General features: G+C 38.6%; 2 protein-coding genes across 2 annotated transcripts; both read right to left on the reverse strand.

Annotated features, from left to right (window-relative positions):
- Positions 1-2,881: 2,881 nt before the first annotated feature.
- LOC115359187 (green-sensitive opsin-like) lies at positions 2,882-6,664 on the reverse strand. Its single transcript, XM_030051536.1, has 5 exons — positions 6,301-6,664; positions 5,952-6,120; positions 4,807-4,972; positions 4,086-4,325; positions 2,882-3,782 (listed from the first exon to the last, which is right to left on the reverse strand). Exons 1-5 carry the CDS (start codon positions 6,662-6,664, stop codon positions 3,678-3,680), a joined length of 1,044 nt encoding a protein of 347 aa, XP_029907396.1. The 3' UTR covers positions 2,882-3,677.
- Positions 6,665-8,862: 2,198 nt separating this feature from the next.
- On the reverse strand, positions 8,863-13,120 carry opn1mw1 (opsin 1 (cone pigments), medium-wave-sensitive, 1). Its single transcript, XM_030051537.1, has 5 exons — positions 12,760-13,120; positions 12,421-12,589; positions 12,119-12,284; positions 11,759-11,998; positions 8,863-9,543 (listed from the first exon to the last, which is right to left on the reverse strand). Exons 1-5 carry the CDS (start codon positions 13,118-13,120, stop codon positions 9,448-9,450), a joined length of 1,032 nt encoding a protein of 343 aa, XP_029907397.1. The 3' UTR covers positions 8,863-9,447.
- Positions 13,121-26,660: the final 13,540 nt, after the last annotated feature.

A 26,660-nucleotide genomic window follows, 5' to 3' on the forward strand; every position in this document is an offset into this window, starting at 1 on the left:
AATAGCCTTCCCTTTTTAATTTGTAATAATAAGAATTACTCCCCCTTTACCCGAGAGCATGTATTTCAAAAGTAGCTGTTATAGCCGGTGTGCTTTTTGCAACTTACTTAACCCACAATAAAAAAAAAAAACAAACTGGGGAAAGCAAATAATTCATATAATAATTCATATAGAAATGCAGTCGATATAAGCACAAAAACCTGTTGATTTGTGTTTATATAAAAGAAAAATAAAAAGAAAATGTCTTCTCCTGATCATTCCCTCCCCCTTACTTTTGAAATGATGGCCACACCTCTATCAGAAAGACTGATTGATAGACATATAGAAAAGAATTTGTGGCTCATAAATCTCACAAATTATGATAAAATAATTGGTTAAATTTAGTTTTATTCTTAAATTCCATTATTTTTTTCAGGTACTCATAATTGCCTAACAGGCTTTAGTTTTGTTGCTGGTGTGGCATATGACAGGGGAAGGGAAGTTGTGGATGGTTGAGGGTGGTTCAAGGGGAAATATTATAAGGTTACCAAAATGAATGAATAAAATGGGGAGTGTGTTATGATTTGATGAAGGTATGTTTAATTAAGTCAAATGTTTAGTCTACAAGGTCACCAGAGCTGACAGGGAGTGTGCGCTGGCTTTCAGGATTAGGCTCACCCAGTCTCATGGATGTATTCCCAACAGATTCTGAAACATAAAAGTTGACATTTTATCCTGAGGGTGCTGTTAGAAGAAACGTTATAGGGATGTCAAAGTTGACAGGGTCCATTCTCTGAGGAGCATGGCTGTGGTCACCAAAGTTCATGGCAACCTGTCCATTAGATTTCAAAATGTGTTGCCAATCTTTTGAGCTCATGCAGTCTTAAAGGAGTATAAAAGAGTAGGGACACAAGAAAGAAAGAAAGAAAGAAAGAAAGAAAGAAAGAAAGAAAGAACGTCTTTTTACCACAGTATTATTGAACCAATATTATTGTAATGCTACCAAAATGAACAAATAGTTAGGAGGAATAGGGATGCTGTGATACTGTGATCTATTGTGATTAAAAAAAAAAAAAAAAAAAAAAAAAAACACCAGGGTAAAGGCTTCCTTGACTAATGGTGGTCCTGTAATACTATTATTAATGCATGGTTTAAGTCATTCTTTATTGGATGACGTTAGTGCAATTACTACTAATGTAATTTTGAGTCCTTGTGCTGGTGGCACTCTTAGGGCTGATTAGCTTGATGCTGTGCCAAGTAACACACCCAACACTTTTAAAGAAGCATAAGAGGCTCTCTTTAAGAAATTCAGTTCATTTCTTCTGGTGTTCTGTTGTTGCCTTTTCTCTGTGTTTGGTCCTAATAAATAAAACAACTGAAAACAACATTGGTGTTTTGCATTTTATTCCACAAACTTTCCTCCATCCACAGAGCTTCAGCACTGCCTCTCTCCTGAGTATTTTCTCTTCTGTAAAAATTTGTGTAATATTTCTGTAAATTACACACAGTAACTCTTGTGGACAGTTGATGGCATGTTAACATGGTACTAGTTGTTACCTTGGTTGCCACAGCGGCTGTCCTGCACTGACCTCATTTAATCCTGGTTCTGATGGGGCTTTTCTAATTAGGCCTAACCTTTTTGCATTCCCTTAAAATCTATAGAAAAAACACACCAGATGGTTACCTAGCTTCAACTCAAAATGTTAGTTACAATATAGCTATTTATCTGTCTAATATGTTTCTATTTCTAATAATAAGCATTTTCCACTCTTTTCGCTGGAGCATGAATGTGAAAAATAGTTATTTTAGCCGGTGTGCTCTTTGCAACTTACTTATCCCACCATAACAACAGTTTTTGGGAAGTCAAATAATTGATTTAAGCACACAAAGCTGTTAATTTTTGTTCACATATATAAAAAATAGTCTTCTCCTGATCATTCCATCCTCCTCACTTTTGAAATTGCCACACCTCTGGAAAGATAGACAGACTGATTGATACACATAAATGTGTCATACATTATGATGAAATAATTTGTTATAATTGGTTAAATTTGGTTTTATTCTTAAATTCCATTATTTTTACAGGTAGCCATAGTTGGCTAACAAACTTGGGTTTTGTATGGCATATGACACGGGAAGGGAGGTTGTGGGAGAAAAGGTGGTTCAAGAGGAAATATTATACCAAAAGAATAAAATGGGGAGTGTGTTATGAATGTTTGTGTGAGCATGAACTTATGAAAATAAATTTTTGCTTCATGTGGGTCATGCTGGGAGGTTTCATTCTATTGTAGACATAGGTCCAATCACCAAACAACCTGGCAGTCTATCCAGTCAGTTAGTCAAGTTAGTCAAGATATATTTAATCAAGTCACGCCTATAGGTTCAGCACTACGTCAGGACATTTGCAGGTCACCAGAGCTGACATGGTGTGTGCCCTGGCTCTCATGAGTGTGCTCACCCAATCTTGTAGGGCATTTTCCCAATAGCCTTTGAAAATAAAAGTTGGCATTTTATCCTGAGGGTGTTGTTAGAGGAAACGTTCTGGGGATGCCAAAGGTGAAAGGGTTCATTCTCTGAGGAGCATGGCTGTGGTCACCAAAGTTCATGGCAATCTGCCCATAAGATTTCAAAATGTGTTGCTAATTGTATGTGCCCAGGCAGTCTTAGGGCAGTACAAAAGAGCAGAGACAACAATTAGAAAAAAAAACTGTCACAAAAGTATTGTTATAACAGTGTTATTGCAATAATGTTAAAATGAAAGAATAGTCAGGAGAAGAATAAAAGATGCTGATATAAAAAAAAAGCATTAAAAAAAAAAATAGATTGGTATTTTTGATCTACTGTCATATGAAATTGTACTTTTTCCCCTCGAAACTTTTATCAAAAGAAACAATGACACGTATTTGGATGCATGCATTTATTGAACTACATTTACAATTTTAGAAGCATTTATAAAATATATACAATGATGACATGAAACTGGCCAGCAAAACAAATGCCGGCCCACAAAAAAAATAAAATTTCAATATCACAGAACAGAAACCTGAGAATTTTAAAATTATCATCATATTGTATTGTAGTCGTATAACATACAAGCTTGCTATGAATATACATGTATCATCAGAACATAGGAAACACCAGAATAAAGGCTTCCTTTAATGATAGTGGCTCTGTGATGATGATGATGATGATGACGACGATGATGATGATGATGTGTGTGTGTGTGTGTGTGTGTGTGCGTGTGTGTGTGTGTGTGTGTGTGTGTGTGTTATTTATTTATTTATCTATTTTATTGCATTGTTCAAGTTGTTCCATATAGAACAGGTAAGAGCCTCTCACTGACGTTGGATTTACAAAGGTGTTTCCTTTGTTTTGACAGTACCGTGTATATTGCTCTCCTTTGTGTGACACGATCAAGAAAGAGTCCTTGTCCACTCCACACCAGGCACACTAAAAAAGACATTACCATTATGGTGCCTTACATGTGTTGCCTGGTTCACATACTGTATCAGAATAATAACATTCTCAGCGTCAAATCCTACTGTACTGTACCTGAGGGAATACCTGAAGCAGCCTGTCGTAAACTGATAGCAATTCCTTGGGATCCTATTACGAGTTTCCAAGCCATTAAACAGTCTGTGTGTTGAAATGTTGTTAAATGTCCATGTGAAAAATCCATCAGAGTTGTTGTGAGTCTTCTAGGCTTGAGAAACAGAGGACACTTCTGTCTTGCTGGCTGATACTGAGGTCTCATCCTCCACCATGCCACCCATTCCAACAGTACTCAGCATGCAGTTACGGAACTGGAAGCAGAGCATATAGTACAATCAGATCATGAAGAAGCAGTGCACTCTCTCAGTGTAGAGTGCACAGGACAACATTTGTGAACTAGACTTCATAAAGAAACCAAAGGGTTTAAGTGAGCCTTATTGCCCCTGTTTTCTACACACAGCAACAGGACGTGAAGCAGCAGTGCACACACTAACCAGAAAATATATGCATTATGCACAAGGTACTGTGCCAGATGCTATGGTCATTTACATCAATTAAGATCAATCTCTTTACACTAGAATGTGTTGGTAAGCTTGAGATGAGCCACAACATACCTGTTTGTTCATCAGCACATAGATAATAGGATTGAACAAGGCTGAACTCTTTGAGAAGAAGGCAGGAATAGCCATGGCTGTGGCTGAGAATGCGGCTCCCCTGTTGAAGAAGATCCATGCAGCAAAGCTGGCATATGGCACCCAGGCCAGCAAGAAACCAAAGACCATCAGGATGCACATGCGTGTCACTTCCTTCTCAGCCTTCTGGGTGGATGCTGAGTCCTGCTGCTGAGCTGCAGCCTAAAATGTGTTCAAATAGACCAACAGAGAGGAGGAGAATTAGACTGATAGGCTCACTGTCTTGAGCAGTGTATTATAAAGTCTGGGCTGAATCCTATGACTCATTTGTACAAGTTCTTTGGTGTGTTGTATTTAAATAAAGAATTCTGTAAAATAAAAAAGTTATTTTGAATGATGTTAAACATTTCTGTTCCCAATAAAAGTTATTGTAAGTTACTCGCATACTCTAAAAAGCTGGTGAGTTGGAAAATAAATCACATCTTGTATTAAATAAATTATATGTTACATGTTGAATATTGTATCTGCTATTGTAATACTGGTATGCTCAAAAGATTACATGTCTGGGACCTTAAATATTGCTCTTGCGTGTCAAGGAGTCACTAAGACACCAAATAAATGTCCAATTAATCAGACAATTTAAGCCCTTCAACACTTAAAGACCTTGCTTTGCAGGGCCACTGGACTTCGATAAATGTCTTACCGCTTTCACTGTGCACACTAGATTCCCATAGGTGAAGAAAATGGTAAAGACTGGAACACAGAAGTAGCAGCTGAACAAGTAAAGGACATATGACTCATTGTTGTAGCCTGGAGCCAGGGTGTAGTAGTCAGGTCCACATGAGCACTGCAAACCTTCAGGAATATACCTGTGAATACAAGACATGCAATCTTGATGCCAGCTGTAAATTATTTACAATATATATCAAAATATATGTAGCCTATACCAGATTTTGCAAACCAAGTACATTAGACTTGGTCGTGATGATATTTAACCAGTTACATAATGCCATTTGTAAATAAAATTAAACATACAGTAAAGGTGTGACTGCCATGCAAGTAACATGAGAAAATATCTTGCTTATTACAATTTAATTTAATCAAGGTAATTAGACTATACATATTCCCTCATGATTGCTTATGAACAGGTTCAGAGTAAAGTGTGGCTAGGTGGCAAATTCATAGAGATATGAATATCTACTGAGTAGCACCATTTGTAGGCATGGTGATGCATCCAATTAAGCTGGTGCAAATTTTGCAGAGCACTGTGTGAGGTTGAGCAGTCGAAAACAAGAAAGATAATGATGAAACAGTCTTGACAAACCAGGTGCATGCATCCTTGTGGGCCCAAGTCAATGCACTGGGTTTCACACTTGGCATAAATAAGTGCTAAGTATGCTAAATTTATATAATTATATTACATTGTTATATTCTGACATGTTTTCATAAATGAATGCCTGACTAATCTCTGTTGTCCACTGATATAATACAAAAATTCAACCTATTTCAAGGTCATGAGACCATTTCAGCTTTATACAGTCACAATCAGTTTCCAAGAATCACCAGTAATTTGTTTGGAATGAACTGGAGAAGTCTCCGTAGTTTGTATGAGCAGCAATAGCCACAATGGCTGAAAAGACAAGTGCATCTGACAAAATTGTAATGAACAGAAAATCTGCATGGTAAAAACATTGCTGCAGTTATTATTTGTTACCGACAACATTAAATGAGGAACTTGCGACTTGCCACTTTAAGCTCACTTGTACTAACACTTGTGATCCTCGTATTAGTGTTACTGTGATACAGACACAGGTGTCACTACAACTAATTGGGACATAAGCTTATTACCTGGACCAGCCAACAAGTGGAGGAGCAGCACAAGCCAAAGCCATGATCCAGGTAAAACCAACTCCAATTCCAGCATGAGTTGCAGTGAACTTGAAACTTCCCATGGGCTTGCAGACCACAATGTATCTCTCAACAGCCAGCACTACCAGTGACCACAGAGAGACTTGACCTGTTGATAAAAGAGACAGAACAAAAGTTATGTTGAAACACCATAAAATGTATTGCACCTGCTTAAGCTGATTAAACTGTAAGGTAGATTCAACCTTACAATATTACATTCTAGAGTCATAGAGAAGCTTATTGTGGTCAGTCAAACAGCATAAGCCAATCATTTTTTTCCAAAGCTTACCTCCAACTGTAGCAAAGAAGCCTTCAATAGCACAGGTCATTGGCCCCAAAGAAAAGTAGCCCATCAAGGAAGTATAAAAAGTGACTGTGAATCCAAAGATGACCATAACCAATCCAGCCACAGCCAGGTTGACCAGGATAAAGTTAAGAGGTTGCCGGAGCTTCTTGTTCTGAGCTGTGACCACCAGCGTCAGGGCGTTGATGGGAAAACCAGTGCAGATCAGGAAAAACATGTAGGCTGCCATTAGTTTGAATAGCCATGGATCTGCCAGGTAGTACTGTGGATATTCAAAAGGACTCCTCACAAGCCCAGTCCTGTTGTTCATGGGAATGTAGAAGTTCTTGCCCTCGGTGCCGTTCTCCATCTTCTCGAGAGGACTGATTGGCCAAATGCAGTGAGCTCTGAATCTGCAGCCAAAGATCTGCTGGCTCTCATTGCAAGTGATGCTGCAGCTATGGTTATATAGCCCACTAAGAAGACTCACATTGGATAAAGGAGATGAAGAAAGAGGATTTGCAGTGCAATTCATCCAATAATCACTTGTCACTCATTGGAGAGGAGTTCACACATTTTGTAGGTTGAGCTTCCGTTTGTAGATTCAACTTGGAATTATTAATGTCACTGAAGAGCAAATGGTGGGGGAGAGGGATACTCTGCAAGATTTTTTTTTTTTTTTTTAAATCCTTTAGACATCTTTATGCCCCACTGTTGTATTCGCTTATACCCACCTTTAGTCCATATTACAAGCACCTATCATGACAAAGTTGCATCATAACACACATAACAAAATGGTATGTGCCAATAAATATTTACTTTTGAATAACAGATTTGGCAAAATGTCTGTCTAGATTTCATATGATGGTGTAAGTCAAAGATATATAAAAAAAAAAAAAAAAAAAAATTGATCACTTTCATTGTCAGTGAACTTTATCATTGAATTTGTCTTCTCTTTGTGTGTTTATTTCATTGAACACTCCACCCCCAATATATTTATTTTACAGTGATATGAATGGAGGAAAAAAAGCAAATCTCAGCATCTTAGTGGTCTTACTGGATCTGTAATCAGCAAATGTTTTGGATTTTGCTTGATCAACTACTAAAACAACCAACTGAGCAATGAAAGTTTATACTAAACTTTATACTAAACTTTAAGTAAACTGCATTCTCAGTTTTTGTCACAAATAAATTTATTTCTGATGTATCACAAATATGATTCTAACCAACAGGTTATCATGTCAGGCAGCATTTTAGCTAGTTTTATTACCCTTGTTTCATTACCTTTTCATTACCCAAGCCACCAAAACTATTTGGTTAAGGTTGGGTCAAGGTTAGGTTTAGGCATAACATCAACTAACCTGGTAGCTTATCGTAACATATGTAATGTGAGCAACAAAGAACACCACTGTTGCTTCATGCTGGACTCAAACTTTGGTCACCTGGGTGAAAGTTGGTTGTTTGACCCATTCACCTCCCACCACCCCACCTGGCTTCAGACAAAGTCATTTACAACTTGTGATGTTACAAACAAACGTCATCCTTAACAAAATACATTCCCCTCAAAATGTAATTGAGAATGCAGTTTAATTGTATGAGAACAATTTTTTACAAGACAGGGCTCAAAAGCTTCTATAGCTGCAGTGTTATAGTTGTTAAAGTTCTATGTCAATACTGGGAAGCAGGCAGATCTAACATTTTCTTTGCCAAAGAAAATGTTGAAGTTCCTTGTCAAAGAAAACTTCTGTCTTGCTTGGCTGGTTCTCTATTGCAATTCTGCTGTTGCTGAACAAAGGCTTTATATACCATGTTAAGTAGATAAAGCTGGTGATTATAAATGTGTTGTCATAAGAGGATTGTGTTTGTAATCTATCTTGAACAGACGGCAGCTTTATTCCTCTGATATCTGCTTCGAACAACAGGGATATTACTACAAATTCAATCTGTGTGTTAAGTGTGAGTGGCAGACTGTAAGACTGATGCTCTTCTCTGTCCATCTACATTCTTTTCTCTATCTATCTATCTATCTATCTGTCTGTCTGTAAGATAATTGACAGTTACAAACTTTGTTAAGTTTACTATGGAATGCTAAAATACTGATGTGTGTGTGTGACCACAAAAGATCTGGTCCAAATGTGTAAAAATGGGAAAAAAGGGTATTTTTTTTCCAGATAGATAGATAGAGGGTTAGGGTTAGATAGATAGATAGATAGATAGATAGATAGATAGATAGAAAGATAGATAGATAGATAGATAGATAGATAGATAGATAGATAGATAGACAGACAGACAGAGAGACTCAGAGAAAGAGAGAGAGTGAGAGATAGAGAGATAGAGAAGAAATAGCATCACTCTTACCGTCTGCCACTAACCCTTAAATAAGTTTATCTGTCTGCCTGTCTATCAGCCTGTCTGCCTTCTCACTCAATTACTTTCAAGTTTAAAACAAACAAATAAATAAATACAGAAAATCAGAAGTCCATCGGTTCTATGTTTGTAAAAGTAAAACAAAGTTCAATAAAACAACAACAAAACCAAGGAAATATTTTTCATGCATGCATTTATTAATCTAGTTACATATTTTGTTGTTTTTATAAAATATTTACAGTATTTGGTCAACCTAGAAATAGCATAAACATAAAAATAAAGATTCATCAAAACCTGTCACAGAGCAAGATGGTGCACAACAGCATGTCTTCACCTGTTTAAATGTACTACTGGTGGCAGAGGCATGTCTCCTCTGAAATATGACCTGACCTGTTTAGTTGAAATCAGCTTGTGCTCCTCTTAAGCATAGAGCTTACTGCCACCGTTGAATATTACAGCTCATGGAGGCAAACAGATCTCAAGAGTGAAAGCAGTGCAAAGAGAGGTTAAACAAATGCCAGTTGAGGTTCACCTTCAGGTTGTGTCCTTTCTTGTGAGTTACTTTCATGTATGACAGCCTTTCCCATGTGCAATACTTCCCTTTTTACACCAGCAAAATAATGGAGAATAATTTCAAATTGTATTTAGCTTGATGAAGTATGAAACAATATTTATAAAAATGCAGACTGTCCATGCAAATATTTTTATTTATCAAAGTGAATACTGGGACTAAGTAGCCAATCCACACATTGAAGATGCCATTGTAGGGATCGTCTTTTGTCCATTTTATGCTGTGGACACTTCTGTCTTGCTTGTGGACACTGAGGTCTCATCTTCAACCAGATTTCCCATTCCAATAGTTGACAGCATGCAGCTCCGGAACTGGGGGAAAGAGAAAGTAAAGGCAGGCTTAGATTTTGTGACTTTATCACCAATTATACCTAGACAAAACAAGGCCAAACAAATTTTCAGACTTCTACCACAACAGCTAGGGTGTATTTTATCAAAGAAGTGAGGAATGTGTTCGATGCAAATAAGCAAAAATTTCTTAATTAGTGCAGGGGTTCATGACAAGGCCCCTGGGATGGAACTACCACCTGTGCAACAAGTTGCACAGGTGCAACTTGCACAAGTTGCACAAGTTGCACAGCTGCACCACGGCTCAGAGCTCCACAGGGCCCTTTGGACAATCCAGTGAATGGGCCACTCTGCTCAGGGTAATGTAATTGAGTACATTGTGCACTTGTACTTTTTTTTATTTTTTAAGGTCAGTAATTTTACTTTTACTTAAATACGTTTTGGCTTGAGAATTGTACTTCACTACATTTAAAATCATATCCATTACAGAGAACAAATGATCAATGACAGATCATGGAACCTTTCACATGGAACAGTCAGTCAGCAAAGATGAGAAGAGGAACCTGGTTCTACTTTGTTGGTTCTACTTTCTGTCATTTTCAAATTTCCAATAAAAGCTTCCTGATGAAAAACTGCAGAGGTCGATGGAAGTCAGAACCATTTAGAGCCAACATGCAAAATGTGGACTAAGTGTGGAAACAAGGGGAAACATATCAGTGAGTTGACCTAACGATGAGAACCATGTAGACCCAACCATCACTCAATCATTATGTGCTTATTCTACATTTGTCAGTTTGAACCATGTACTCTCATCCTCTTATAATTGCATGGAAAATATCACACCAAGCACTGTTACTGTTTAGAAAAAGTAACTGTCACTTTTTTTCTGAGTTCATTTTAAATGAGCTGCTTTTTAATTTACTGCAGTAGATTTTTACTAATTTTTACTTCTACTTAAGTAAAGTATCAACAAAGTAACAGAACTTCTACTTGAGTAGCAATTTGTAGAACACTTTCCACCACTGCCAACAAACAATTATGTTTTTTGTCATTATGAACCAGTATTAAACACTGCTACATACCCATTGTTCAGTGTTAACAGTATTAAGGGAAAGCCGTCTGTGGCGCAGACCACTGGTCACTGTTTGAAATATGAAAGGTGGCACAGGGGACCTTTAAATAGTGCCATTTCTCTACCTGTCATCCATATGCCTGCTAATTTGTATGGGCAAAGGCGGTAACAAACGTGTGCATGTGCAAAAGGGTCCAACTGATACCTTTGCACTGGGGCCATCGTTATCATGACACACTAATGCTAGGCCCATTGGTTATCACCCTATTAGCACAGCTTGTACAGAGATTCTGCATTTGCCTCTAAAATGCAAGAGCACCTTTTTGTAAACGTATTGTTTAGAAGATGTGTTGGGCTTTGTTGTATAGTGGTCACATCAACACAGACTAGATTTCTGATCATAGGCTGAAATGCTCATTATCCAGAATCCTCTCAGGTCTCTGGAAAACCACCAGTACAATTAAGATAACTGATTGATGATTCTGGATAATCAGAATATGTTACACATGCACACTGAAACATAGTCTGTTCTGATGACATTTCATAAAACAAGCGCAGTGTATTAAAATGTAAATAGTGTGTTTTGTGCATGAAAGGTTAGATAAATAGGCATCCCCAGCACAAAAGAATAAGCTAGAGGAGACATGTCCAGGGGTGCAACATCAAAGTAACGCAGTAAAAATCAAGTTTTTTCTGGTCAGAGTGGTGGAGGGCCACAGAAATTTGTCTTCAACTCTGGTAACTTACACTGGATTCCCAAAGGACCCTTCTATATTGTCCATGTTTATGTTCAATTTTTCATGTGGGACTCCTGTTTCCTATAGTATTCAAGTGATGTGTTAGTTTTATCTTGAAGAAGGTAATATGGGCCTTCCCTCTGCCCCACAAGTTTTCTACTGTGAATTAAGTTATCAGCTCATGCATTTTTTGTTTAGCCATGACAAAATCCTGACCCTCACCTCAACCAAAAGGTTTTAGTTACTTAAATGTAAAGGTAACTGGCGTTTTCATATGACAAACTAAATGTCCAATTGGTGCAATTGTCACATAATCCTTTTTGGGTAGAGGAAGGTAAACTTCACTCATGAGGGTGTGTGCATTTCACAAATTTTTATGACACCATGTTTCAAATAATATTTCTAAAATTACATTGTGTTCATATCCCACCTGTTTGTTGAGCAACACATAGATGATGGGGTTGAACAAGGCTGATGACTTGGAGAAGAAGGCAGGGACAGCCATGGCTTGAGCAGAGAAGGCAGCTCCTCTGTTGAAGAAGATCCATGCAGCAAAGCTAGCATATGGGACCCAGGCCAGCAAGAAACCAAAGACCATCAGGACACACATACGTGTGACTTCCTTCTCAGCTTTCTGGGTAGAGACTGAGTCCTGCTGCTGGGCTGCAGCCTGCAACAATGATACAGTATATGCCAACAATCAGTGCTTCATGAGATGACACCAAAGACCTGTGTCTTTGTATGTGTTGTGCATGCATGTAAGGGTATGCATGGATGTTGTGGGTCTTACCGCTTTGACTGTGCACACTAAGTTTCCATAAGTGAAGAAGATGGTGAAGACAGGAATACAGAAGTGGCAAGAGAACATGTACATAACAAATGATTCATTGTTGTATGCAGGGTTCAGTGTGTAGTAGTCTGGTCCACATGAAGTCTGCATTCCCTCAGGAATATACCTATCAAATGGGTATTGAATAGAGTATTTCAGTGAAATTTCAGTGTTGGAAATAATAATAATAATAATAATAATGATGATAAAAACTTCTAACTTTACTTCTGTGTTTCTTCTATATTTTCTCCAACAAGCCCTACCTGGACCAGCCAACCAGTGGAGGGACAGCACATGTTGATGCCATGAACCAGGTAAATGCAACACCAATAGCAGCATGATTGTTTCCAAACTTGAAGCTGCCCATGGGCTTACAGACCACGATGTATCTCTCAACAGCTAACACCACCAGGGACCACAGAGATACCTGACCTAAATACAAAAATACAAAAAAAGAATAAATGGTTTGCAGAGAATAGTAAGAATAGTCATGCACCACACACCAGCAATCTTCTGATCAACTATGGAACAGTATTTTGCAGGCATCATTCAAGGCCTAGCGTCAGTGCAATATTGCATACATCTATACTTATTATTCTCACCTCCAAGTGTGGCAAAGAAGCCCTCCATGGCACAACCCAAAGGGCCCAATGCAAAGTAACCTTTAAGAGAGCAGAAGAAACAAACTGTAAATCCACAGCACACCATCATGAGTCCAGCTGCAGCCAGGTTAACCAGGATGAAATTCAGAGGTTGCCGGAGCTTCTTGTTCTGAGCTGTGACCAGAAGTGTCAAAGCGTTGATGGGGAAGCCAAAGCAGATCAAGAAAAACATGTATGCAGCAAGTGCATAAAATTTCCATGGTTCTGCCAAGTAGTACTGTGTATATTCGTATGGACTCCTAACAAGCCCAGTCCTGTTGGACATGGGGATGTAGAAGTTGCTGCCCTCGGTCCCGTTCATCTTTGAAGGATCTCACTGCACTTAGAGACTCAGCACAGCTTAGGCTTTAACTCCTGAGGCTGGTTCCAGTCTCTATTGCAATTCTACAGTTGCTTAGTTATATACTATGGTAAGCAGATAAACCTGGTGATTATAAATTAAGAGGATTACCTTTGTAATCTATCGTGACTTGAACACATGGCAGCTTTATTCCTTACATATCATATCACTTTCAAATGACCGGGATATTTGCGTAAGCCCAACTTGTGAGTTAAGTGTTAGTGGAAGGCTCTGTATTCCTCTCTACCTCTCTCTCTCTCTCTCTCTCTCTCTCTGTCTATCTATCTATCTACCTACAGGTCTTTCTGTTGACTCTCTCTTCAGGAGTATTCTTAATTTGTGGAAGATGGGATGTTTAATTGAACAATGGGTTTATTGCCTCAATACCATCAAGACATGAGACTGACTGAAGAGTCTAACTTGATTAGGGTTGTTATCCATTTACTTCAGAGTCAACTAACCACTTTGTCCAACAGGATTAAAGCAGATTACGATAGCACATTAAGTAGAACTATAACACTAACATCAGTATTTTTTGTTTTGTTCAGATAGATAGATAGAGAGAGAGAGAGAGAGAGAGAGAGAGAGAGAGAGAGAGAGAGAGAGAGAGAAAAAAGAGAGAAAGAGAGAGAAAGAGACAGAGAGAGAAAGAGACAGAGAGAGTCATTAAATACAGCATTTAGTGATAAGTATTACTGAGTATTCTTAATTATCTAGCAATTTGATTTTATACTTGTTTAAAATGAAAAATAAATTTGAGCTATTATGGTAACCATTCACAATTAGAATAGAATTTTTATCATCTGAAAATTCATTTGTAAAACTTCAACTGATAACTTTATGAAAATCTATCGGTCCATTTATAAGTAATAACAGAGTTCTATATTTTTGTTAACAATTAAATATTATGTATAATGATTACTAATCTTTTGATCATTGTACAAAATAACTTTTTCATTATAGTTTATAATTCATTAGTTTGTTTAGTAGTTCATGAATGACTGCTGACCGACCATTATTCGGAAAGATTTCTGCCACCAGTCAGGTATTATTTTTTAAGTAATTTTGTGCATATTTGGAAAACAAAAACTGTCCAAATTTATTTTCAATATGGCAATGATAGGAAAACATGTTACAGGCTGGCTGAGAGTCACAACTCAAACATAAAAAATTTAAATACTGCAAATAGCAAGCAAAAACACTATTTACAATATCAACTTAAAACAAGTTCCCATTAATTGAGGTAAATGAGTAGATTAATTTAAAATATTTTTCAACAAACGCTTCATTATGATCCTCCTAAAAGTAACTGTCACCACCAGTGTATTCCATTCTGAGGCTTTCTGTCTCCTGGAAAGTAATTCCTCAAATACTGTAGATTGGAGCATACGGTAGCTAGAGATAATACTGTAAAGCATGCAGTTTGAAAACTAGATGTATACAAGCATATATTTTGTCAGAAACATTTTAACACTTCTAAAAGGTTTAGTTAATAAAAATGGTAAATTGACATGCATTCCTAATCAAAGGCATGTTTCTTATGAACTTAGATTATATTATCAAATTTTGGAAATCAAACACTATGTTAAATTTTACTCAGCCTTGAGTAATAATTGAACAAATATATTTATTATGACAGTATTGCACTGAATGTGCTCATGATGCCACAATAAGCTAGGGGAATGCATGTTGAAATAAAAGCTTGTCTACGAAGGGCAGGTTGTGAAACCAAGAGTTAAGCCTGTTGTTGTAAGACTGGGAGTAAGATTATTGTCCTTGAGAGCCTAATATAAAAGTAGAGCAGTCTTTCACATCATTAGTTTCTCTCTTTGTTGCTTAGGTCATCACATAAATGCATGAATAATAAATAAATTCTAACTATTAGGCTATAACCTTTGGAGTAATATAAATGTTGCACAAGCATATTTATAGATGTGCATGCACTCCACGGGTAATCGAGGTGGTCAGCAGACAGCTTCATAGGGTGCTGCAGTAAGAAGCTTACTGCTTGATCAGGCAGCACAAAGTGGTGTGGCCTTTGTTGTGACCTTTGACTCCTTTAAATGTAATTAACATTTAATATTAACACTGATGCCACATGCCTCAGCAGACCACTGAACTCTATGTTCCCAAATTAAAATGACCTTAAGGACAACAACTTATTGTGATACTAAAATCCCAAAATGTTAACAATCACACAAACAACATAATTGCTTTTGCTGATCCATTACATCGCTGTCTATTGCAGACAGCCGTCTACAACAACAGTGCAGACTTTGTCAAAGGAGTCAACACTGTAACACCTCTGAGTTTTGCCATGAGCTTCCCCAGTGTTTCCCTCAGCCAATCCTCTGTTTTCTTCAGTCTTGTGTTCCAGCCCCTTTCCCAAGTGTGTTCTGTTTCCTTGTCAGGTTCTAGTGTAAAGTCTTGTGTACAGTTCTGTCTGTGTCCCGTCATTGTTGTTGCCATGTGTTATCCTTCTGCTCTGAAGTGCTCTCAGTGTTCCTAGTGCTCCTTAGTATCTTGCTTCAGTTAATACATATTTAGCAGTCTATAATGCAGCCTCCCTCTGCTCCTGTGTTTGGGTCCAATTTCCTACCTACAAATGACAAGTACTTTCCCATAAACAAATCCTCTGGTCTTATTGTTTACTATCAACCACAGAATATCATCCATAATTACATTTAGAATAATTATTCCCTTTTATCTTGATATGTTGCACCAATACACATTCATAAAAGATGTTACTTAAGTAACAGATGCCACAAACTCTTAATGAGAGAGGTTTGGATAGACAGCATGTTATCACAGTGTGTGTGCATTTATAGTATTATAGAGAGGTGTGAGGTTTTTAGTGTAGTTCAACTGATTCCAGTCATGCCCATCCCCATCTTATCACCATGCATTTGCCAGCAAACTTGTTTTGACATTCCTGTAGTCAAAGCAGTAATGATAAATTGGCTAGTGGCAATGGAAACAAAGAAGTACCTGGAACACTCCTTAGCAGACTGTGTTGGTCCTCATCCTGGGCAGCTCACTGGGCTGTGGTAGCACAGACTGTTTCAATAACTCTTTCTACCACCACTGCTTCCAGTGAGTCCAACTGTCAGTGAGTGAGTCCAACTGTCAGTGAGTGAGTCCAAGCTCATCTCAGTAACAGAGCTACCTTTCTACCTTATTCCGCCTACACCATCCCCTGAATTAATATCACAGGGGATACTGGGATCAAAGTACCAATTTGGGGCTTTGTGTTTTTTCCTCATTAAAAAATATCACTTCCGCTATCATTATAATATTTCATGTGAACAATGGAAGCATGTGTCCTACAAATTCAAACTCAGATTGTGTCCCATCAATAAACACATCTGCAGTTTTTTGACAGCAGACACAAACTGTGCAGTGCTACTGTTGATAGTCAGGGCAGGCACACACAAGGAGAATTGTAGTTATTCTTGCATATATAGTACTTCACATACCATTCACAATTCAAATGATCAGTATGTAATACATACAACATTAAATGTTGCAAATATATGAAATCCAACCTTTTTCTGACTGGCAAGCCTAGTCATACACCTGTCTTTCTCACCATAATCCTTGCCATGCCTGTATACCAAACACCAAACAAGCACATTGGTAATGCTGTGCTACTTTCAGCTCCCTCCCCCCATCACTCCATGTGTTAGACTTAGGATAACACAAAACCAAGGCTAATATGGTACATGAAGCAGTCACTGATGTCTACGTCAAACCAATGGCCTAAATTTACAAAAACAAGTAAATATACCCTCTGATGACAGAAAAACACTTATGGTATCAGTATTTTATTTTTGATTTGGAATAAGTCCTTGAAAGTAATATTTAGAGAATTCTTTTTTTTTTTTTTTTTTCCAGAGAATCTCATGAGTGGAAATTACAAATATTTGCCAAGTTTCAAGCTCCTGGCATTTGTGTACCACAAATAAAAGCCTGTGATACAGCTGCCCCCTCTGCTATTTTTGTTCTGCACCTCCCCTACCACAATAGTCTGGTGGAGCATGCTCAGAAGGCTGTTGAACACATTGCATGACTAAAGCCTCCTCAAGAAACAGTCTACTTTGCCACTGGTTGTAGAAGGCACATCTTATGCCTTCTTAGGCAGAACTGATCATTGACTATTCAAGTTTGTTGTGCACATTGACTCACCCAAAGGACAGTACTTCTTACAAAAATACTTTCACCAAGGGGATGGGAGTCAAAACATCCTTGACATGATGCAGGTCCATCACTTGTTTAAATGTCTAATTTTGTCTTAGATGAGCTCAAGGTGATTCTCCTGGCACCACACAACAACTCAAGGAAGTCACCTTGGTCCCACTGCTTTTCTTTCTGTATATGCTGCCATTAGGTGACATCATCAGAGAGCATAATGTTAATGTCTATAGCTATGCTGATGACACACAACTGTGTATCTCTATAGGGTGGATCCAAGTGCTTTAACTTCCCTAGCCCCTTGTTTACTTGCAATAAATGAATGGATGAGTAATAACTTCCTGAAACTTAATTATCATAAGACTGAAGTACTGCTACTTGGCCCTTGGAAACACCAAGGCTTGTTACTTAATTAAGTTTTACCCACCACATAAACAAAGTCCTTGTCCATCCCAGAAATATTGTCATTCCTAATTAGTCAAGATGTTGAAAAAGCCATCTTTGCCTTTATATCAAGTAGACTTGAATACTGTAATGCCCTTTTCATTGGGCTTCCAAATACGTTTATTAACAGATTATGACTGATCCAGAGCTCTGCTGCTAGATTCTTAACCAAAACCAGGCATAAAGGCATACTACTTGTCTGCAAAACCCTAATGCTTAGGCCCAGTCTACATTGTAGATCTATTACTTCTATACAGTATGTTCCTGCAGGTCCTCAGGTCCTCCAATAATTGCTTGTTGATCTCTCAAAACCACAGTTGTAAAAACATTAGCATCTACAGTGGTGGAAAAACGTTTTCGGACACCCTTAAAATTTTACACAATCTCAAATATTATCATGAAATATTTGTGGAAAAATCTTTTTTGTGTTTCAAAAGGTTTGGCTGCATTAGACAGATACAAACAAATACAAATTGTATTTTTTTGTTGTTGTTGTTTGTTTATTATTTACAAGAAAAACTAACAAAACTAAATTCTTGACAAATTCTTCTGACCACAGAATCTTCTTCCAATTCCTGGCTGTCCAGTTCTTGTGTGCCTGGGCCCAACGACACCGGGCTAACCTCTGTCTCTCATTGATCAGGGGCTTCTTGATAGCCTTGTAGGACCTTAAGCCATGATCTAAAAGTCGGCCACGTACAGTGGAACACTGGACACCAGTTTGGTTTGACTACTGCTGCTGAAGCTCCTGTGATGTCATTCGGCGGTTTTGCCTGCACATGCAGATCAGGATGCAGTCATTTCTTGCTGAAGAAACCCTTGGACGCCCTTCCCTAGCTGTTGGTTCGTCTGTATTTCTGCAGAGTGTATCCAACTGCTGAAGGACTGCATCTGCACTTCCTGGCTATCTGGCGGCAGCTGTACCCTTCCTGGCTGAGAATCTTTATCTTCAGGCGTGTTTCCTGCGTTAGGTTCCTTTTTATAGCCATTTTTGTGTTTGAAGAACTTTCAAATGTGCTGGCTTTATATAGACACGAAGCTTGGCAACAAAAATTGTGTCTTTTAATAAAAAGAATGACCTTCATCACTAGTACCAAAATGACCCAATACTCAAAATGTCTTATGTATTTTTATGGAACCAATCAATTTTAAGTTTTTAATGGCTTTTTTAGGATTTGTTTAGTATTTTGGCTGTGACTGTACTAAAAGAAACTGCACTTGAAGACCTAAGAGTGATTCTTAATGCAATATTTCACAAATGCATGGGGTGTCCGAAAACTCTTTTCCTCCACGGTGGAAGACCACCCCAATAAGCTCCTTCAAATGCCAAATAAAAATGTACGTCTTTAATTTAGCTTTTAATTAATATTCAATGTACTGTTTTGATTACAGTTTTAAATAGAGAAAGGGAATGATAAATAGACACATACACTATATTACCAAAAGTATTCGCTCACCTGCCTTTACTCATACTATGAACTGAAGTGCCATCCCATTCCTAACCCATAGAGTTCAATATGATGTCAGTCCACCTTTTGCAGCTATTACAGCTTCAACTCTTCTGGGAAGACTGTCCACAAGGTTGAGGAGAGTGTTTATAGGAATTTTTGACCATTCTTCCAAAAGCGCATTGGTGAGGTCACACACTGATGTTGGTCGAGAAGGCCTGGCTCTCAGTCTCCGCTCTAATTCATCCCAAAGGTGTTCTATCGGGTTCAGGTCAGGACTCTGTGCAGGCCAGTCAAGTTCATCCACACCAGACTCTGTCATCCATGTCTTTATGGACCTTGCTTTGTGCACTGGTGCACAGTCATGTTGGAAGAGGAAGGGGCCCGCTCCAAACTGTTCCCACAAGGTTGGGAGCATGGAATTGTCCAAAATGTTTTGGTATCCTGAAGCATTCAAAGTTCCTTTCACTGGAACTAAGGGGCCAAGCCCGCTCCTGAAAAACAACCCCACACCATAATTCCTCCTCCACCTAATTTCACAGTCGGCACAATGCAGTCTGAAATGTACCGTTCTCCTGGCAACCTCCAAACCCAGACTCGTCCATCAGATTGCCAGATGGAAAAGCATGATTCATCACTCCAGAGAACGCGTCTCCACTGCTCTAGAGGCCAGTGACGGCGTGCTTTACACCATTGCATCCGACGCTTTGCATTGCACTTGGTGATGTGTGGCTTGGCTGCAGCTGCTCGGCCATGGAAACCCATTCCATAAAGCTCTCTGCGTACTGTACTTGGGCTAATCTGAAGGTCACATGAAGTTTGTAGCTCTGTAGCAATTGACTGTGCAGAAAGTCGGCGACCTCTTTGCACTATGCGCTTCAGCATCCGCTGACCCCTCTCTGTCACTTTACGTGGCCTACCACTTCGTGGCTGAGTTGCTGTTGTTCCCAAACGCTTCCATTTTGTTATAATAGAGCTGACAGTTGACTGTGGAATATTTAGGAGCGAGGAAATTTCACGACTGGATTTGTTGCACAGGTGGCATCCTATGACAGTTCCACGCTGGAATTCACTGAGCTCCTGAGAGCGGCCCATTCTTTCACAAATGTCTTGTTTCACAGTCTGCATGCCTGAGTGCTTGATTGTATACACCTGTGGCCAGGCCAAGTGATTAGGACACCTGATTCTGATCATTTGAATGGGTGAGCGAATACTTTTGGTAATATAGTGTACATAAATGGTATTGGCAGATATAATTCATGTATTATTCAGAAAACAAACTAACACTGATCAAATGCACTCAACGTTTGCTGCACAAGTAAATATGTGGACACTGCCTGATGCTACAGCTACAGAGTCCAGACTTGGACCTTGAGACAGCTCCCGCCACAGTAAGAGGATTAGCCGTTTGTTTACAGTAAGCAACTTCAACTCTAAACTTCTCCTCAGCTCCCCTCTTACTGATTGTAAGAAATTCTGACCGAGTTCATGTGTTTCTGTACACTCATTTAAAGTTTTCAAGATAACCATGATCAATATTAGACTATATGGCATTACAAACAGAACGATATGTATTATATATGTAGGTATAATACACATTATAATTTAATATATAATTAACACACACACACACACACACACACACACACATATATATGTATATATATATACACATATACAGTACAGGCCAAAAGTTTGGACACACCTCATTCAATGCGTTTTCTTTATTTTCATGACTATTTACATTGTAGATTCTAACTGAAGGAATCAAAACCATGAATGATCACATGTGGAGTTATGTACTTAACAAAAAAAGGTGAAATAACTGAAAACATGTTTTATATTCTAGTTTCTTCAAAATAGTCACCCTTTGCTCTGATTACTGCTTTGCACACTCTTGGCATTCTCTCGATGAGCTTCAAGAGGTAGTCATCTGAAATGGTTTTCACTTCACAGGTGTGCCTTATCAGGGTTAATTAGTGGAATTTCTTGCTTTATCAATGGGGTTGGGACCATCAGTTGTGTTGTGCATATATATATGTGTCTTTTTATTAAAAGACACATATATATGGGTGGCCCAAAAACACAAAAGTTGGAAAGTCTAACCTCCTAACCCCTAAATTGGTTGCAATACATGAGAAAACTCTGCTGGTAAAATTTTTTCTCAATCGTACAACATTTACCCCTCTCTCATCGACCTTGAAGTTTAGCCATACACTTAACACAGTCTTTTTTCACACTTGAATAGGGTACAAATTTTATCCTATAGATATCACCATGAAACTTACTAAGTTGATTACTTACAATAAGCCAAAGAAAAATGTATTACATGTTCTTCTTTGTTTACATGAGCAAATTTCAAGTTGATCTTTAGCCTCAGTTGCAACATTATCCTTTCTCGAGAATGAAGGTGAAATTGAATGAATAAAAACAACAATCCTTGAAAACAAGTGACATTTATTCCCAACATGTTAGAATACAAAAAAGATAACTCAAGAAAAACTTAACAAAATATCCTGATATAACTAGTTATATTTATATTTATAAAACCTGGAACAGAAGGAAACATTTAACTAACAAACACTGATCTGGTTATTTTGATCATTTCTTTTCTTTCTTTTTTGTTTACTTTGTCTGAGAACATATAAATGTTATCTTGCACCTTTTCTCTCTAAATGAGTTGCCAACTTGGAATAAGATTAATAACTGCGCTTGCGGAAAAGGATCATGTTTAAAACTGGCTAAACTTAAAGTTCAACTTGAAATTTGCTCATGTAAACAAAGAATTTCAAGGAACTTGAGTGTGTGTGTGTGTATGTGTGTGTGTGTGTGTGTGTGTGTGTGTGTGTGTGTGTGTGTGTGTGTGTGTGTGTGTGTGTGTACATATGTGTGTGTGTGTGTGTGTGTGTGTGTAATGTTTATTGAATGTATTATGCAGAAAAATATTTTCATAAATGTCATAACCAGACCTCGAGCCACTAGACATTGACCACATCAATCACTGTGTGGAGGCAGCTTGGGTAATACAGTTGGCTAGTGACCTTCTTGAGTCGAAACAGATCTGCCTCCAGAGTGGCTCAGCACGTTGGAGGTATTTTCAGCTCTCCTCTCCTCTCCTCTCCTCTCCAAGGAGCCTTGGAAATAACACTGATGCTATGACTGATAGAAACTATTTGCTAAATTGCATGAACTCAAAAAAAAAGCCTTTGAATAGATTTAATTGTTGTGTAGTATGAATATTGCCCACTTCAGTATCACTAATTTTGAATCAAACACCTTGTCCTAAGAGGAATTGTAGTGAACATCAACGGAAATACAGCATACCGACTGTAATCAATGACATTGTCCAAATAGATTGCATTGGAATGACTCAACTACTCCAAAGCGTGTCTCTATTCTTGATGCCCTTTGTCAGCTCTTATGCTGATATTACCCATTTTGCTAGTGCCAAATTCATAATTACATCCATGGTTTGTTCATTTGGACTTATCAAGCGCACTTGAGATTTGCAGGATAGACAGCATCCCCCATCACAACATGCTTTTCAGATGCACAGATGCAGTTCGGACAAGCTGTTAAGCAAAACATGAGCAAGAATATTTCCTCACAATTTGTGAGATACTGGTTTTGCAGTGGTGGTTTCCAATATCTTGACCCTTGTTTACCAAGAGAAACATTCATCAATGTGTGCCTGTGCTAGTCTTTGCTAGTTTTGTGGTAGACTTGATTTTGTATTTGTTGTCACTTGCCAAAGACAGTAAAATCATGTAATCGAGGACACAAGTTACATGTTATATGGACCCCAGGAAGACTAGCTGGATGTTATGGCATCAGCTAATAGGGATCTTATAATAAACAGGTAAAGAAATTAGAAAGTCAATGCAGGAGGATGTTGGGGCTGCTACCAAGGTGTTTCCACCATCTGTGTTCCATTAAATAAACCATATATATATATATATATTGTTATTATTGTTTTTGTTTTTGTTTATATCTTGATTTTGTTTTGCTCTGAAGTCATTATAACAGCATTCAACAATGCCAATACAGGATATATAATGAAGACACACATACATTTAGAATCATCCTAGTACTATTACAATAGAATGATTGATGGATGTTAGGATGTACTGCCTAATGCTTTGGTCTTTTACTGTGCCTATTAAATTGTTATTACTTAGTGGCCAGTGTTGGTCCAACATCAGTTTAATCCTTTAGAATGTCAGAAGAATGGGGGGCTCCTTCAGCAGATAATGGAACCAGTTTACTTAATTAGGTAAGCCAGAACCCATTACCTCATTATCAAGTGTTTGTAGTTTACGCTAACTCGCTGTAACCCAATTGTACAATTAAGTGACTAACTTGTGACAGTAAAATGCAGGTAATTCTAGTTTGAAGAACAGCTTGTTTTTACAAGCACAAAATGGATAAACATAAAACATTCCCAGATATTATTTACAAACAATATGAGAAGTTCTGTGTTTATTTTTCAAACTTGCATGAAACTTTTCAGTACTGTACTCCTGTAACACCTCAGAAATGGTGCATTTAAGAGCATAAATGTGAAGGCCTGCTGTTTCCACCATACACATTTACTGTTTCACCTGAAACACATGGGCCATGTGAGTTCAGAGGGAACAGCTTCAGCTAATAACAGCCTAAGTAACGGGTAGCCAGCGAGGTGTGAGGTATGACTTGCACATACTGGCCTATTGCCATAACTGCAAATTGCTCAAATTATAGATGAACACACCGGGCTCTAGTTTCCCAGCGCAGCGCGGGGTGGCGCAGTGAGGCGAACCCCGCGCAGAGCTAGTTTCGACCGGCGAAACGGCAGAGGCGGACAGTCTCCAAGTTTCGCAGGCGGAGGTTCGCCGAGATGGGAGTGGCGGCGCAGCGGGGGGAGGTGCCGACAGATTCGGCTTGGCGCAGTGACAGTTCCGTGCCAAAAGGCTTCGCCGAGGTGCGCCAAAAGCTCGCCATCTGAAACCACGTCTACTTTCAGCACAAGGCGGAGCGGAGCCGGCACAGTGGAAGTTTGGCTGGCTGGCGCACATCACCAAAACCTCTCAATCAGCACAAACGGTGCCAATCTCCTTTGATCTGACATCAGCTGTGACGGGACAGTTGATATGGAGATATATGTATGTACTGATTGTGATCGTAGCATTGAATAGTGTTTTTTTCGGTATTTATTGCATCGTTCATGTGCCTGACATTCCGGAAGCCTGCCTGTGAGGTTTTGGTGACGTGTCCACACTGATCGCTGGTCTCCGCTCCGCGCCTGTCTCCTGAGCTCCGCTCCGCCTGCGGCAATAGACCTCCATGTCAGCTGTGTAAACTTTCATTACGCCTTCACGCAGCGCATTTTAAAGGCAAGGACAGGGGCTCATTTGATTGGCTACATGTGAATCGGCTGTGTCAAACCCACTCCATGCCTTCTCTCCTCCCTTGCGCCGGTAGGAGGGACGGCGGAGTACTTGCGCCACCGAGAACGCCGTGCCAAACTTGGAAAATCCGCCTGGCCACACCCAGTTGGCGAAGCGCATCTGCGCTACGCCCCCGCCTCGCCTGGTCTGCGAAACTAGAGCCCACCCACTTTTTCCTTAATGACCAGATGGAGAGATAGATGGTAAATATCAATCATGCATTATTCAGACAAATTAATATTGATAAAATGTACTAACAGTTGGTTGCACAAGTAAATAAGTGCCTGATGCTATACTGTTTTCCTCTCGCCTTGGACCTCAAGACATGGCAGGAGGCAAACACAGTGTGTGCTCATACACCAGGCAGTATGATATAAATAAAATAAGCATCAATCAACTCAAGGCTAATGCGCTGTACATCCACACAATCCACACTAGGAAGTAGAAGGGAAATTTGCTGAATGCTACATCAACATCCAAATTCAAAACAAATTCAACACAAATGCATTTTACATCAATGTAATCATAGTTTTTAACTTCATAGTTTTTAACATCATTGCAGTTCACATGATTGCAGTCATGCTCATCCCCATGGAATTATCAGTATGTATCACTTGCATAGACAGTAATACTTTGGTACCTTTGCTGTGCCACACTAGGCCTTAACAAGGCTTTGTCTGCATGACTGTTTAGTCTTGTAACAACTGGCCAGTGTGGGTGCAACCTGAGTAAATCCATTTATTACAAAGTCAAGGGAGCCTACTACAGCAGATAGAGGAAACAGTTAATTTACTTAATTAGGTAAGCCAGAACCCATTACCTCATTATCAAGTGCTTCAAGGCTGTATCAGCTCCTACAGTAAACCAATTGAACACTTAAGTGAGCAACCTGTGGCAGCAAGGCTTAAAATGTAAATTATTCTCATATACAGAAAAGTGTAGAAAATAGGCAGAAAATGGATTTTGGATTATTTCAACCTGTTCGTGAAAATTACTATGAATAAATTGACACCTCTCATGAGGCTCTGTATCGCTTAAGTTTAAATATCAAAGTCCACTGTGTCTAGAGCCATCTTTGACGTAATGAAATTAAAAAAAACTTTTTTCTGTCTCTCACTGAGCACCCTAAATCTGTTTTAAATAACCAGATCACCAGCTGAGTTTCAGCTATTCTGTCTTACAATTAACAGTGTTTGAGGCTATCTAAGGTAATCCATTTACGAGAGGCTCTAATTGCTGGTAATAAGCGTAGTGCCTTCTTTTCATTAAGCAATCAATTGAGTTCCTGGTTACTCAGGTGGCAGCAAGATTGGATTTGTGAAAGGGTTTACACGGCTGAAGAACAGATTTGTTAACGAGTAAAAATTAGCACTTCTTACTTGACCCTTGACCTTTGCTCATTAAATATGTCTTAAATATGGTATATTTAACTTTTTCTCTCAAACATTTTATTTTCAAACATATATAAACAACTGGAAAGTATTATATGTAGTTTGCTCTTTGCACCTGGCCTTGAAGTTCTTCGGATGAACAGGCCTCCTGGCCCTAAAGAAAGGTGAGCTGTGGATCTTGTCACAACTGTTTCCACTGTTAATGACACAGTCAGTGTGACAGACCGTTCGACTGTTCACATAACAGTTGCATCAAAAGATGCAGTGAAGGAAAACTCAGCTGAAGTCAGTCTATCCACATTTATAATTTGTTTATATCTATCTATCTGTCTATCTATCCACACACACACACACACACACACACACACACACACATAGATAGATAGATAGATAGATAGATAGATAGATAGATTACAATATGTCTGCCCCACTTAAAAAACATTTTAAGTGAAGGAATTCACACCACATCACCTTTATTCACATCACCTTCATTCAAAGGTCAAATTTCAAAACAAGTTTTTACACTCTGGCACTCGTTCTGTATTTTCTTTTCTTTTCTTATCTAAATAGAACACAAGAGGCCTGATCGTCACCTCTGTGT

The sequence above is a fragment of the Myripristis murdjan genome, chromosome 5 (genome assembly GCF_902150065.1).
Source record: "Myripristis murdjan chromosome 5, fMyrMur1.1, whole genome shotgun sequence".
NCBI lineage: Eukaryota > Metazoa > Chordata > Actinopteri > Holocentriformes > Holocentridae > Myripristis > Myripristis murdjan.

Coding starts and splice junctions, on each gene's coding strand:
- LOC115359187 (XM_030051536.1), bottom strand. CDS start 6,664: ATGGAGAACGGCACCGAGGGCAAGAACTTCTACATTCCCATGAACAAC. Junction 6,121..6,300: donor CTTCTTTGCTACAGTTGGAG/GTAAGCTTTGGA, acceptor TTTTATCAACAG/GTCAAGTCTCTCTGTGGTCA. Junction 4,326..4,806: donor TAGTGTGCACAGTGAAAGCG/GTAAGACATTTA, acceptor AACACATTTTAG/GCTGCAGCTCAGCAGCAGGA.
- opn1mw1 (XM_030051537.1), bottom strand. CDS start 13,120: ATGAACGGGACCGAGGGCAGCAACTTCTACATCCCCATGTCCAACAGG. Junction 12,590..12,759: donor CTTCTTTGCCACACTTGGAG/GTGAGAATAATA, acceptor TTTTGTATTTAG/GTCAGGTATCTCTGTGGTCC. Junction 11,999..12,118: donor TAGTGTGCACAGTCAAAGCG/GTAAGACCCACA, acceptor TCATTGTTGCAG/GCTGCAGCCCAGCAGCAGGA.